General features: G+C 36.5%; 1 protein-coding gene across 2 annotated transcripts in view; it reads right to left on the bottom strand.

Annotated features, from left to right (window-relative positions):
- DOCK4 (dedicator of cytokinesis 4) overlaps positions 1-15,473 on the bottom strand; it is a 221,497-nt gene that overhangs the window by 87,457 nt on the left and 118,567 nt on the right. For both annotated transcript variants that reach the window (XM_018919599.3, XM_018919601.3), the window contains exon 13: positions 7,699-7,824. In XM_018919599.3, the coding sequence (XP_018775144.1) occupies positions 7,699-7,824 (126 nt within the window). The remainder of the gene's footprint in view (positions 1-7,698; positions 7,825-15,473) is intronic.

Genomic DNA, 15,473 nt, shown 5'->3' with positions numbered 1-15,473 from the left:
TGAAGTTCCTGTTCATCTACATTTATGTAAAATACAAGCTAATGAGATGCTTTATACTCTAAACATATCTTGAATAGCTCTTAAAAAAATTTCAGTTGTAGGGACCGAAAGTCTCTGGATGTGGCACAGACAAAATGGTATTAACCCAGAATATAAATCTTGTGGATGAAAAAATTCTAGAGGAAAGATCCTTAGAATACTTTGTAGAATGGAAAAAGAGTTGTGTAGCAACTGCTAGTGGGATGATATTAAAAAAAAAAAAAAAAAAAAAACCCAAAAGCAAAGAAAAAAAAAGCAGCAGAAGGTGATTTTAACTTTTAACTTGAGGAGAGTGCTAAGGAAGCTTAGTAAAATTTTCTGTCTCACTAATCCCCTTCTGGCAGTTGAACTTTGATGATTTCGTAGTCCAACTTCCATGCAATGAGCTGGGACATCTTCAATTAGAGCAGGTTGATCAGAGCCCTCTCCAATTTGTCCTTAAATGTTGCCAGGGATAGGACATTTAGACTTTCTCTGGGCACCCTGTGTTGGCATTTCTACCCTTTTTTCAAAAAATGATGCAATGTTTCCTTTTTTACAGTCACTGGGTACTCCATGTGACTGCCATGACCTTTCAAATATCATGGAGAGTGGCTTGGCAACTACATCAGCCAATTCCCTTGGGACCCTGGGATGCATCTTGCCAGGTCACACAGACTGAAGTATGTTCAGATCCCTCAGGTGGTTACTGTTTTCCTACAGAGGGAGGAACTTTGCTCTCTTCAGTCCCTGCCTTGAGATCCACAGATTTGAGAGGTTGAGAGGAGAGATTTACAGTGAAGACTGAGGCAAAAATACTGTTGAGTACCTCAGCCTTTTCTTTTCATCTGCTGAGACCAGTTTACCAGTCATGCTGATCACAAGGAGTATGCTCTTCTTTTCTGGCTGAAATTCCTACAGAAGTTCTTTTTTTTTTTTTTTTTTTTTGCATTCTCTTGCTGATTTCAGCTCTGACTTTGCCTTAGCCTTCCTGACCCCATCACTACACAACTGGGCAACATCCCAATACTCTTCCCAGCATACCTGTTCCTGCTTTCACTGCTTCTGCATTTCCCTGTTGTCCTTTAAGTTTGACCAGCATGTCTTCATTCAACTATTCTTTTCTCTTGACTTCCCTTCCCTTCTTATACATTTAATTTATAAACAAAAATTAATTTAAAAAATTCAAGTTAAGCAATCTAGGATCATTTGTGAAAACTGTAATACAGAAGAATGTTATCTGAGAGAAGGGCTTTCTTAAGGACAGCACCTCAGGAAGACACACAGGCATGCTGCATTTCACAAAGAATTTCATCACTGTAGGAAATGAAATCCCATTACTGAAACAATTTCCTTTTTGTTTTGCATTTTAGAAGATACTGAAAGACTGACTGGCTGCTTATCAGGGAATACATTCAGCACTTTCAGAAAGGGGGGCAAATCTCATTGACATGCTTGAAGCTGCCAGTGAACATCTTTGAGTTTTAAAGACTGTGACAACCACCAGTCAGCTGCCTGTTCAATGCCTTTTCCCCACAGAGCATACCTTCACTTCTACATCACTGAGGCAAAGAACAACCAAATAAATTTTGCACACACTCACAGTATTTATGAGCAATATACACACATGACTCAAAAATGAGAAAATGTTTTATTTAGTGCCTAAATATATACATACAAAGAAAATCTCAGACTGAGATGTTCTGGGTGCCATTTAACAAACAATTATTTGGGGCAGGTTGTTTGTCTGTAAGTATATTATAGGGAATAGGCAGAAAAAATTAAGTCAATTTCTACCATTTATATACTAGCAATTACTTTATATATTATGACTGGTATTCTTGTTTATATATGGGAAACAATTAAAATAACTGCATATGTTAGGATTTTGGGAGCATTGGGTCACTTTGTAACACCACTGCCTTTTTATTATTGGATTAAGTAGACTTGGGCATTTAAATCAGAGATGAACAAACTGATTTTTTGGGTTCTCTCCTCAGTTACCTTACTTTTGTTTTTTTAATAAAACATTATCTGCATTTTCAGCTTTACTGCAGAAACATTCAACAAGCTTTAGGACACACTCACCAGAAAACATCTGATTAAGAAAATGAAATGCCCTTTACAAGGAATTCTCAAACAAATACTTTCAGATTTGAAATGGATTGTACATTTACCATGGAATATCCAATTGTTCTGTGACTTTTTTTCTCTTCCTCCTAACAATGAGATATTAAACAAGCTGCTTTAAACAAGTGAGGAATAAAAGACTTGCAAACTTTTTTCAACAGAAAACTTTGACCTGTCGTCTTTGTCTAATAAAGAAATTATTTTCTAACAGAATTTTGAAAGACTGTTTACTTTAACAGAATAAAGCATTCATTTGTTCGTTTGCCAGTGTTCCTTACCCAGTTTATCAAAGAAAAACTTCCAAGCCATAACAATCCTTGCATTCACCTCCCATGCATCACTGCTACTTATTCTATACTCAGAAGAAAGCCAGCTTATTCCTCAAATACCATAAACTGCAGAAAACTCTTTTCCCCATTCTTCATTTCCAGAGTCATTAAATCAAGGAAAGCACAATTAAATTCTGGCTTGTCTTCCCTTTCATAGTTTTCTTCTATTTTTTTCCTTCAGTTTCTAATGAACCAAAAAATAAGACAGAGGAGATGGAAAGGAGAAGGAAAACAATACACATGTTCCTTGCACTTGTCTTACCAAATATATCATACCCTTCTTTTCTCCAGTGACTTGTATAAATGCTAATTCCTTCAACAGATAGGATTAAAGTTTAAATAGTATTAAAATAGGGTTTGAAAAGCACAGGATATTCCCCCTGGAATACTTCAGTTTTATGAAAGGTCAAAACGCAAGGTGTGTCTTTACTCCACCTTATTGCTCAAACATATTTTGTGTAACTAATATATCCAGTGGCACAAGTTAAATTTAAAATGTTTGTACATCATATAGTTTAAAGAAAAGTTTGGAAAAATTCACTCCACTGCTCAAGGGAGAAAAATGTTGAAGTCTGTCAGACATAGACTTATTCTCCTAGAATCAACAGCTCTTTACTAACTTCAAGATTACTGGTAGATACAGACACTCACTGTAATGAGGACAACATATTCCATAGCTTCCTTTACATTTCTGCAGAATCTTTTTCTATGCTTTGAAAGAATGACTGCCTCTAGTCAAAAATCACATCATTGACAATGAATGTTATCACAAAGATAGCATTTTGTGAGATCATTTGTATAAAAAGACAAAGATTCTATTTCTAGTTTTATTTTAAAAACCTTCTGAAAATAGTGAGAAAGGTTGGTGAGTGTGTACTTGGACATGAAAAGACCTTTTAATAATCCAGATGAAAGCATGATTAGTACATTCAGTACCTTTGAAGGACAGGATCTGATGAGATTTAACTGGACAGCAAAAGGACATCTAATGAAGTTAAAAGGTGACAAATATAAAGCAATGCAGATGCAATGGGAAAAAAATTCAGTTGCTTTTCCTAAATTGAGCATATGAAAGCTCAGTTTAGAGCTTAGGAAACTTAAAAGCACAGCAATATCCCAGGCACCTCATTTTATCTGCTAAATGAGCAGAAATTGCAAAAAAGGAAAGGACAATGTTGAAACAAAATGCAGCTTTTAATCTTGGACAAATAAGTTTGAAAGAATGAAAGTTCCCCTACAAAAATTAATAGTGCAGCTGCATGTAGACTTTTTAGCAATGCTATTTGTCAAAATTTTTTGAAGAAATAGAAAAGGACCAAAGTATTAAATATTCCAAGCCAAGACGTCTCCTGTCAGGACTGACTAGCCCAGCTCTAGATACCAGTACAGATACCACACTAAGCTGGTGTGCAAGGTAAACACTGGTCAATGTAGAACCCTTGTAGTGATGCACCAATTCTTTAACCTCTTCTAATATCATATAAGTTTAATAATTTAGATGGATAGGAAGAAATATTAACTCTTATCCTTAAATCAAAGCATGTCGTGATCAGCTAGCAGCAGTGGTAAAATGGCACCAGTTCAGATCACAAGCTGAAAAAAGATAGCTAACTGATATCCACCTGAGAGAGTCTTCTGAGATGTCAGCCAACAGGTCAATTGTTTACACACCAAAATATGCTTTACTGACAAAGACATTTTGAGGTTTTATAAGTCACAGAACCTTTCAAAGTCAAATCCATAGCTGTTTTAAGTCAGAGTTGTCTTGTCATATTAGTATAGACAAAGCTGTATAGAGGAAGTTTGTAGGTAAAATTCCAGGAAGGAAGGCTTGGACCTCTCTGAATTGCTTGGTGAAAAAAGTATTCTACAGGAAGACAATGAGATTATTTTAAGTGCTTATGTATCACACTGAATGGATTTCGTCTTTGAATGTAGTAGTTAGGTAGTTAACAACACTACCAGTAAACTACCAGTAATAGATGTAGCACTGTTACAAACAGTGTAGCTTAAATGAAGTAAAGCAGATGCAGTTCTGATCTGGAATGCACAACAAAGGAAGACATGCACCTATATGTATGCTTACTTAACAAAAGTTTAGTCTATTTACAACTGGGAGGCAGAGTGGGCATCTAGTGAAGCCAGTTAAGTCCTCATTTAGACAAACAGCTGTCCAATTCTAAGAACTCCAGGCAACACATATTAGTGATCAGGGTTATCTACAGAATTAGATATTTTCCACAATGGTGCCAAAGAACATGTACATGCACGTGTACAACACATGAGCATGAACAGCACTGAAGGCATGGACTGATACAGGTGCTCTAAGTCAAATTTGGAAAGAGATTCCATAATAGTGAATGACATAAAATAGCAAAAAAGCTGGTAGAAGTATGCATAGGAAAAGGGCTTTCACATTTCGTTACCTATTATGTATGTAAATTTAACTTAGAGTGCTCCTCAAAAGTATACTACATTTGTAAATATCAAATACTGAATTTTATATACGAAGTAACAATGTAGTTGTCAGGAAATGGTGAACACAGAAACTCAGTGTGCAAGCACAGGTGTCCTTCAATGCTGTACGAAGCTTCCTGAGAATACTGGCTGCATATCTGCAGACAACCACACTAGAATGCTGGAATAGAATTTACCAATGCTTGCATGGAGTCTGCCCTGAAATCCTGGCCAAACCTACAAAATGCATATTGATTATCTTCACAAGCTGACTCTTTCACTGCCTGCCCTTCTTTTGTTGGCTAGAATAAAGTCAGTTACCTATTTCACAGCCTTTTAAAATCATAGCCATGTATTATATGATGGCTTTTATTCCAGCCATCTACTTCATTTCCTAAAACACTTCTTCATCAAGAAACTAACTCCAAGGGTCCTGGATAGTGTATTTTGTGGCTTCAGCCTGTCAAGCTGCAGTGACACAAAAAGCATTACTCCATAAAAACATGCACTATCATTGTCAATTCTGGTTTGGCACGTATGCTGATCCCAGTTACTTTTCACAGCAAAACCTCCACAGAGAAAAGGATTGGTACGACAAAAAAAAGAAGGTCAGAGAGAGTTTAAATACACCAGAATAGGAGAGAGACTTAAAATATGGCATTTCTAAGAGAGATACTGCAGTTTTGCAGCAAGAGGCATTTCTTATTGAATAATTCAAGAGAGTCTTATTCACAACACTAACCTAAGTGCTAATTAGCCACAGCAACACCCTTTCAACAAAAATATAAAATCAGATCTATTAATGACCATTTCTAGTGGCAAAAGATGAAGTTCTCTAATTTATCAGTGGAAAAAAAAACCACTAGAAGATAAACAGAATGAAAGGGGAGCTTTAAATTAAAAAAGCTTTTCAAAGACTAGGTTGCTGAGGGCATTTCAGGGCCTAGGGCATACTACTCTGGTTAGTCCTTGAAACTTATCATTGCAAGACTGAGATGATTATTTCTCTTTAGGAGAAATCCCTCCTGTGCCAGTAAACATAGAAGTTGTACATTATTTAAACTCATGCATGCATACAATTGGACTGAAAAAGCAGTATACCAGAACCCATATATTATTTTTTAAACTAAAACAGCGACAAAGTGAACCTGAATAATTCTTTGAAACTGAGTCAAGAAACTCCTCCAGCAGCTGATTACACTGTACCCTGCTATAACATGTTTCTTGCAGTTTAGTACATTGCATTATTTCTCAAGTGGAAAATGAAGGGGTAAGAGATCTATTTATAGAACTTAGCAAATTTGATAACACAGAGCAGCAGGTCACTAAATCATGGATAACTGGGGAAGTGATTCCTAATGGGAGTTACAGTGTGCTCAGTAAAACTGCTTCCACTGCTATCTGCCAGACTATCTACAACACCCATTTTATTCAAATTTCAAATCCAACAGTAAGACAACAAATAAAGCCCAGCTAATAAGCCATAAAATGTCAATTGAATTGCTTCCATTAGGCATACATATATATATATATAAACTAACTTAAATTTAAATGGCACCTGACTTATGCCTTTCATTATTCTCAGTACTGCAGTCATACCATTTTCATTGTAGTGCTGAAAGTGTTTTATTAACTTGTGTTATGTGCATGTTTTAAGTGACCAGTAGTGCTGATCACTGATGCAGAAGGACAGATGTTTTATTGGCAGTAAGAACACGAGAGTGAATTCTCAGTTGTCAAGTTTCAGGCAGAAGTTCAAGAGAAATACATGCCCACAGCTAAAGCTGAGCCTTATTACTGACTTTCAAATGCCTGTTTAAGACCTCCTTGATTAGTGAAGTATGAAAGTTTATTTATTTTTGCCTCAGAACCCTACTTTAATTCTGATTTAGGTCCACAGGAATGCAAAGACAGATCTTTATATGAAGAAGATAGTCTCTACTAAAAACCTGAAAGTCATAAGGGTGATTTGCATTTGAGAAAGTCTTGACTTTCTTGTATGCGTGGACTCAGCCGAAACTAAGATGTGAGCTCCTCCCTGCAACATTTCTCAGCAACAACATAACACCATAACCATGCCAAACTGATCTGCCTGAAAGTATGCTTTTCCTTTAAAGAGACATTTGCTTCCTAATTTTCAGCAACCCACTTAACTTTTGCAAAATTTTATTTCAGGTTTGCAATTATAAATTGTTCTATGATCTTCTTCCCATATTTCCTTCTTCACAATCAGACTGAAACAATCTTTCCACCTTCCTTAGCATTGGTTTAAGTACTTGCCTATTTTGTCATACAATATACACAAAATGAAGTCTCTACATCTATATTGTTATCCATTTCCATCATTTCCAGTATTGGAGACACATACCTCATAAAAACAGAAGCTGTACAGTACTAATGAAATTTTGTGAGTCTTTATTTAAAAAGCAACCAGTTCCTATAAATTGATTGTGCTGGTTCTCTTTTTACCTGCATAGAGCTCAGCAGTCTTGCCTTCAGTCATCTTTACCTCTATAAACTGGGCTTCCATCTCTCAAAAAAGCTCCCATAGCCATCAGCTTTTTGACACTGGCATAGCAGCTACACAATATAATGCCATGGGGCACTGGGACAGAGTGTTCTTCTATCATTATGAAAAAATGGTAACATAAAAGTCTAGGGAACTGTTTAAGAAGTTTTAGAATACAGTATTCATTTGAAAAATCAAGTAATTTCTCTTAAGTTCTTTCTTTTACTGCTTATTGGGATAGTTTTCTTAACTTACCAGGCATTATAATATTGGAAAAACCTAGTTTCCTTGTTATGGATACTCCATGGGTAAATCTGGATGTGTACTCCCTCCTAATTTGTTCTATGTCTCCATGAAGCAACTGAAGAGAAACTGCCAGACCTGAAAAAGAAGAGAAAAACAATGAAAAATTAGACATTCAAACAGATTACTACCAGTACTTAAAAGTTTTATGTATTTGCAAGTATATATGCATTCTTGAGAACAGGAAATTCAGAGGAAGCCAACCCACTTCAATTCTGAAGTGTATTTGTGAAGGGTATCAACACCAAAAAATCAGTAAAGACTTGAAAACAACTACCTATGAAAACATTAGCAAATTATTACTGATGTGTAACTGAACCACAATGACATGAATGAAAATTATGTCAGTAGGGACAGACTAATGTTTTAATTAAAAAGAGAACTAGAAAGAGGTCAATTTGGAGAAATTTCAATCAGAGCATTTGCTACCATTTTAATTTTTCACTTCCTTCAACAAAACCCTGCCTTTATTGACATGCCAGAAAAAGTGCACATACAATTTTCACCCTGAGCTATGGCTGAAACACAGAAGTCTCATCACAGTGAGACTTTATATCATCACAGACTCATCACAGTCTCATCACTTTATATCACCTCATACAGAGTTATCCAATTTATTCATCCAAAATCTGAAGAAAAAAATTCTAGTAAGCTAATATAACCTAATCAGTATTCTTAGGAACAGTAATTTCATAATGACTGAAATTACAATTTTTGTTCAACATTTATCAGATTTAATCAATCATCATCTCTCTTATGTTTGCTAGAAGACATGCAAAATGCAAGGGTGGCCATATAATAATTTTCCAATTTTTATTCCTCTAGAACCAAGGAAGCATAACTTCTACTACATCTGCAGTATCCAAATAAATTGCAAAGAGCATACTTCATTGCAGTTGAGATTAACAAAGGCAACAGGCATGCCTTTTGGTTATTTCAAATATAATCACTGAGGCAAGTGTCAGAATGATACAGCTTGTGAAGATTAATCTTGCCTGACCTTCAGTGTTACTACAGCATATCCTGTGTCAACATACAAGATCAAGGGGAAGATAAAAGCAAACTCTTTGTATACACTCAACAACTGGAGATAAACAGACAACTCAGAAGAAGAGTCATAATGAACCTGAGATTAAGCTGAAGAAAATAGCATGTACAACACAGACTGAACAACAAGGTCAGCAGTCCTTTCAGCTTTGAAAGAAATTTTCCCTACAACCATATTACTGTTTAACTGAATAAATTTACTAGAAGTCTGGCAGTTCCTAAAATCAGGGCTCAAAACTCTGTACTATGTACTGCCAGTCCAGGCTCCTGCAGGTCAGATATATAATTACCATGACAACTTTTATATTTTTCCCCTTACCTACACAACATGTTCTTATTTTGGCAACTCCAGAGAATGTGATACTCTGACCAAACTTTCCTTCTCATGAAAAACAGCTCGCCTACACATCTCCAACTGGGTACATAAACAAATCTTACAAAGAAAAGCATTCAGTGAAGCCTTTTCTGTTTTAAAGACTGTATTTAATGCTATAGATATTAATTATTCTTGTAGGGGAATTTGTTTTATGGTTATACAGTGAACCACCTTTAGGAAGAAGTGACAATCATTATTTAGGCAGGTGAGAAAACAAACCACACCATGGTTAGCTGACAGTACAGAATCTCGGCACAAAGCAAAATTCAGGCTCTGTTATAGCAGGTGAAAGGTTTTTCATTGCTCTATGGGAAGAGCTAGGCTGGGTATAGCGCCCTGATAAATATGGATACTTAGCCCACCCCCAATCTTGCTCCTTTTATATTTTAAGAAATTGTTATACATACACATGTATAATCATGCCCTCATATGCCCCCACTGCACTGTTTCCTTGGAAACATGAAAAACCCATTTGCTATTATTACAGATCACATCAAACACAACAGCAATAATCAGATATTGCACACCACCTGGTGTAAGCCATTGTGCTTTCTAAACAAAGGTTGAAGACTCCAAATTCAATTTTCTTTCAGTACAAATTTCACAGATTCCCTTGAAGAATTTTATTTAACTTTAAAATCAGAAGTCAAAAAACCCTCACCAATGGCTAAACAGTGTTAACTTGAGAAAAAGCTATCTGTCAAGGATTTGAAGTATTTGCTCATGCAAGGCAAGAAAGATCTAGAGCTCTGTATTTCATATATAGAGCTCATGTATTTCATGGCATTCACTGTTAGAGGATGCAGAGTCATCTTCATACATCCAAAAGCATCAAGAAATCTCTCAGTGAACACACCTGAAACACAGTTTAGTCATTTTACTTATAGTTTAAATACATCTTTGGAATATCAATGGCATGCATTCCTCAGCTTTTCAGAAAAAATGAAGAACACGGATTACAGATAGCAAAGTTACTTAAAAATGTTATATGGTGTAAAGAGGCCAGTAAATAGGAAAGAGTGAAAGTCAACAAGAATAGAAACAAAGCAAGGATGCACAGAGAAGGAAATCTGAAGGACCTCCAAAAATCAAGTCTTCAAGTTTACAGTTTTGCCACTGAGGACCCAGCTGTCAAACAAAAGGGAACTGACAAGAAGTAGAACTGATAAATTTGGTAAAATGCTAAAGTTGAGAGCACACATACTTTACATAATCATTGAAAAGAACACAATTCCCAGGTAAGCATTCAGACTGCTCTGTCAAAGCTCCACTAATTTTGCAAGATGCCCAGGCTACCCTCCATTAAGGACCTAAAATCATAAGAGGCATGTGGTGCCCACGTTACAGGTTGCCTGAATTCCCCATGATTTGTTACATTCAGGATGCTGAGATGGGCAAAAGGAACATACTGTATATCAAAGGGTTGCCCCTAGAACTGCTTTCACTCTGCTCTCAAGCTCACACTATTTGACGACCAATAACTGGCCACAGGTGAGCTATTCACAGGCCTCTAGTATCATCCTCTGCCAGTACCTTCAAGGTGTGTTATGGTCACATGTCTTTACTCTTCTGTGTTCCATTTTAGTCTAGGGTTATAGCTGGTTACTATACACTGAGTAACTGCATGTCATAGCTATTTGTTAAATGCAAAGCATACATACACCACACAACTGCACAAAACTAAGCAAGAGCTATAATAAGGCAGATAAAATTTATGATTTTGTCATTAGATATATGCTTTACAAGTCAGAATAAATCTCTTGTCAGAACAATGAAGAGTAAAACAAGTCCAGCCAGCCAAAGCCAGAGAGGTAAAGAGGATCTTGTTGTAAGCCAAACACAAAGCCTGTGGCCAGTTGCAAGGCACAGCAATCCCATAGTCATGGGTTTGTAAAAATGCAATACACTTGCAGAAGAAAGTAGACACCCACCATGACTGAGGAGCCATGCAAATGCAATAAAAATAATGGGGAAGAGGTACTTTGAAAAAGATGGAATAATTCACATTTTGCAAGGGCCTAGAGCTTGTGTGCTTATTATAAATTGAGCTTCTGGAATATCAATAAACATTAACTAACAGAATTTAAAACATACTGACACATCACATTCAGATTTTCAGAAGGGTGCAGATTCAGCTTAAGAAGGACTCCCTGAGGCACATTGCAAAACAAAGTAGATTGAAGAGGATCTCACAAGCTGGAACACATCATCCTTAAACTAAAAGAGAGGAGCTTCAGACCAAATGATAGGAAGAAATTCCTTATGGTGAGGGGGGTGATTCACTGAAAAAAGATGCCTAGAGAAATTGTGGATGTCCCATTCCTGGAAGTGTTCTAGGCCAGATTAAATTGGGCTCTGGGCAACCTGATCTAGTGGGTTGCATCTCTGCCAACAGCAGGGGGACTGCACACAGCAAAATTATTAGTTTTAGAAAAAAATCAGAGCATTTTGTGATGGGAGAGCTGTTCAGAGTCAAAGCTAAATAGAGACCTGCAGCATGTCACCAAACACTCCATCTGACTGTGGCTGATAGGACCACTACACTATTTATTACATCGAGGAGCCATCAAAAAAAAAAACCACCAAACTTCATAACTATACATTTTCCGTTTCTAGAACATCAGGAGCTAAAATATAACAATGAAAATGATTATCCAGTCTCCAAAGGATTGGCACATTTTTTTTAATAAGGTATGTAGTCTAGCTTTGTCCCCTCAGAAAGAAGTTTCAATTACCTCCCCACTGATAATTAAAACCTCTTGTGTTAGCTATTATTCTTTATTTACCCCAGTTTTGAAACCACTACAACAATACTCTGTGAGGAACTGAAAATAGATATGCTTGTATTTCTTTTGCAAGCACATGAAATTTCTTACTTTTAACTTGTACTAAATTTCAACACGACAGATTATTTTTATTATTCAGATGAAAGACAATATAGAAAACTGTCAATCTGCTGAATAAGCATCCCAGATTTTTGCTAGATTTGTCATCTAACCTTCAAACAGCTTTTGTACTGCATTATTGATTTCTGCACTTAGTTATGACAAAAGGCATCTGCTCATTATGTTTATAGACCAACTTTATTTGCATTTGGGCTTCTGGGGGCAGGGGAAATAATTTACAGTCAGCTTCTACCTCCTGGCAGCAGAGAATCCTAGATCATATTAAGAAGAAAATGCCTAGCAGCTGCTCAGAAAACTGATATATGAAAAAAAACCCCTCAGACAGCATGCTATCCAGCACTGTTTGTATTTTAAGAAAAGTAATAAAATAAGGCATCTGTCCAAATAAAGCTGCCTAAAGATGTTAAAGCTTTTTGAGAGCTTACAGGTGTTCCCATTTCCAAAAGTGTTTTAAGTGCAAAGGAAAAAAGGTAAAGGTAAAACCAGGAGTTTTGCACAAACAAATGGTTTTCTGATTTAATGTGATCTGGGACAAACAGTTGTATGAATCTTGGCCACAGAAAACTCTATGTAGAAAATCCCACAAATTACTCTCTCTGGGAATAGAGAGATAAAAAAGGAGAGGTAGATTCAGTCCTTGATGGCCTTTTTGAAGACTTCATTCTGATTAATTTGAATTACCAAATTAAACTCCAAATTCCTCTTTTCCTCAGCTTTAAATTCTGGGGTTTAGCTCACTAAAAAAAGAATGCATGAATGCCATTGCAACACTTTGACAGGTTTCTTGGAGCTCTTTTGTCAAGACTTTTGTCAGAAATGCCCTCAAGTGTATAAAGTAGGGATGTTTTTCTTCCTCAAATGGAACAGAAACACTTAAATGCAAACGAGATTTAGCTGTCATAGGAAAACTGGCTTGGAATTTCTTTACAGGGTAGATGATAGAACCTCAAGTATTATCACAGGATGAAGGGTAAAGAACCAAAAGGCTAAGATGCTATTATAAGCATCTAGTCTAACTACCATATAAAGACAATAAAAATTTCAGAAATAATGTCTCCAGTCCTTGCCTTAGCAAGGCCACTGCTGCCCTTTTCTGTTAACAATCACTGGGCGTCTCAGCTCCTATTTGCACACTAAAATGCAAACTGCAAAGGTGAACCATCTTGCACAAAACTTTTTTAAATTACATTTTTTCAAGCTAGATGGTTAGCTAGAATATTATGGAGTTTGCAAAATACGCAATTCTGCAATTATAAGTGGTTTATATTGCTTTTAGTGCAAATAAAAGCTTCCAAGGCAACACTTGCTATTTTCTCCTTCATGAAGTGTAGTTCTTCCTGCAAACAGAAATGTATTAGAAATTTAGGTATTTGCATTCCAATTATGAGTCTTATTTCAAAGGATACAGATGTTTAAAGGTACCTGAACAAAATGTTAAAAATCAAATCCCCACCAACATAAGAACCTAGGTACCAATTGTAAAGGACTTATATTCTTTGAAGAAGTTAAAATCATGAGTATGTGTTCTATATTAATCATTTGAAACAGTGTTAAGACTTTGCATTCTTTTAGTTGATGAAATGAAGGAAGTCAACACTATCCAACAAGTAGAACAAATTTTTGGAAAAGGCTTATAAAAACATAATGCAAGTCCAAGACAGAAACATGAACCAGCTATTGTTGTTATGCAGCCTTAGCTAGGAATGTCAGGGTTTAGATTGAGTGCCACCTAATCACATACAGCAACAGTGTGTCCTGCAGGACCAGGGCAGTGTTTGTTCCCCTGTGCTTGGCAGTGGTGAGGCCACCCTCAAATCCTGCGTTCAGTTTTGAGGTCTTCATCACAGGAAGGAAACTGAGGTGCTGAAGTGTGTCCAGAGAAGGGCAACAGGGCTGGTGAAGGGTCTTGGAGCACAGTGTTTATGAGAAGCAGCTGGGGGAGCTGGGGTTGTTCAATCTGGAGGAAAGGAAGCTGAGGGGAGACCTTATTCCTCTGCACAGCTACCAGAAAGGAGGCTGCAGTGAGGTGGGGGTCCAGCTCTACTCTCAGGTTACAATTGCATTGGAAAAGGCTGCCCAGAGAAGTGCTTGGCTCACTATCCCTGGAGATATTTCAAAGACCCACTAGGCAGCCCTGGGTTAATGGTTGGACTCCATGATCTTAAAGGCCTTTCTCAGCCTAAACAATTCTATGATTCTATTATTGCAGTTCTGACTTGAACAAAAAATCACAGTTTCTACTGAAACTACTGATCTACTGATCTCCCTGGCAGTATCACAATGGCACTTTTTTCATTCTTCTCTGAAAACAACATGAATTCAACTCTATTACACTCTTATTTCTTTAGGGCCAAATGATCTTGGAACAACACTTTACATGCAAAATTCATTATATGAGTAATCATTTGGCTTTAGAATTTTTTAAGAACAAAAAAACCCAAACCTTAATTCATTGTATACTTAGTGAAGCACATAAGAGCAGTATTCTTATTTAAAATGTATTTCAAACAGCAGCCTTCAGTGACAGCTAATTCTTAAAGACATCAAACTGGAATACACATAATCTCCTTGTCACAAAACAAAGATTAAACCTGACAGATTTATAAATTGTCCTAGAACTAGAGTAACTAAGCAAATGCACTTGCTGTTTTAATGTTAGTGATGTGAAGATAAAAATACATTTCAAAGCAATGCTGTCACCTCAGAATCTTGTTGATAAAATACAAACATCAGAAATCTTTTCTCTAATTAATTATATGCCCAGGAGCTGCCTAAAAGTTACGCACTTCATTCTGTTTTACCTTCTCAGTGAAGTTCATGTTATCATTCTCCTGCTATCATTCCTCCTCATTGCTCCCCAGTCATTGCTCCAGTCAACTCTCCACTGTAAGCCTATGCTTTCTTTTTGGCTAAAACCCATAGCTGTTCCTAGCAGGGAATGCACATTTAGTTTCCCATCTGAGATTTCTTGTGCTGGTTCACGGGAAAAAGCTCTCCTTGCAACAACTCTGGGTGTGATAATGCTGTGAACTGCTGGGGTAGTGTCACATAAACACAGTCACATTACTTCTGGCATCTAGAAAATACTTCAAGTTACCACAGCTCTAAAATTTTAAATTTTATTTATTATATTTTATTTTGTTTTAATTATATATATATTTTAAACAATGTATGTTATTTTATATGCATTGTAGTTATTTTTTGTTTATTTATTGCAGACTTATACTGAGCTAGCAATTGCCTGTTTCATTTGATCTCTTGTAGCTCTTTATTTCACAAGAGTGAAAAAATGATGCTCCCTGATTAAGAGACCTCTGCAGCTTCTCCCCTGCAAGGTAAATAATGACTCTAACAGGCTTCCTGCTCCAAACCAAGGAATTTGTAAGCCAAAGCTTACT

The sequence above is a fragment of the Serinus canaria genome, chromosome 1A (assembly GCF_022539315.1).
Source record: "Serinus canaria isolate serCan28SL12 chromosome 1A, serCan2020, whole genome shotgun sequence".
Lineage (NCBI taxonomy): Eukaryota > Metazoa > Chordata > Aves > Passeriformes > Fringillidae > Serinus > Serinus canaria.
This window is presented reverse-complemented; position numbering and strand designations above follow the sequence as displayed.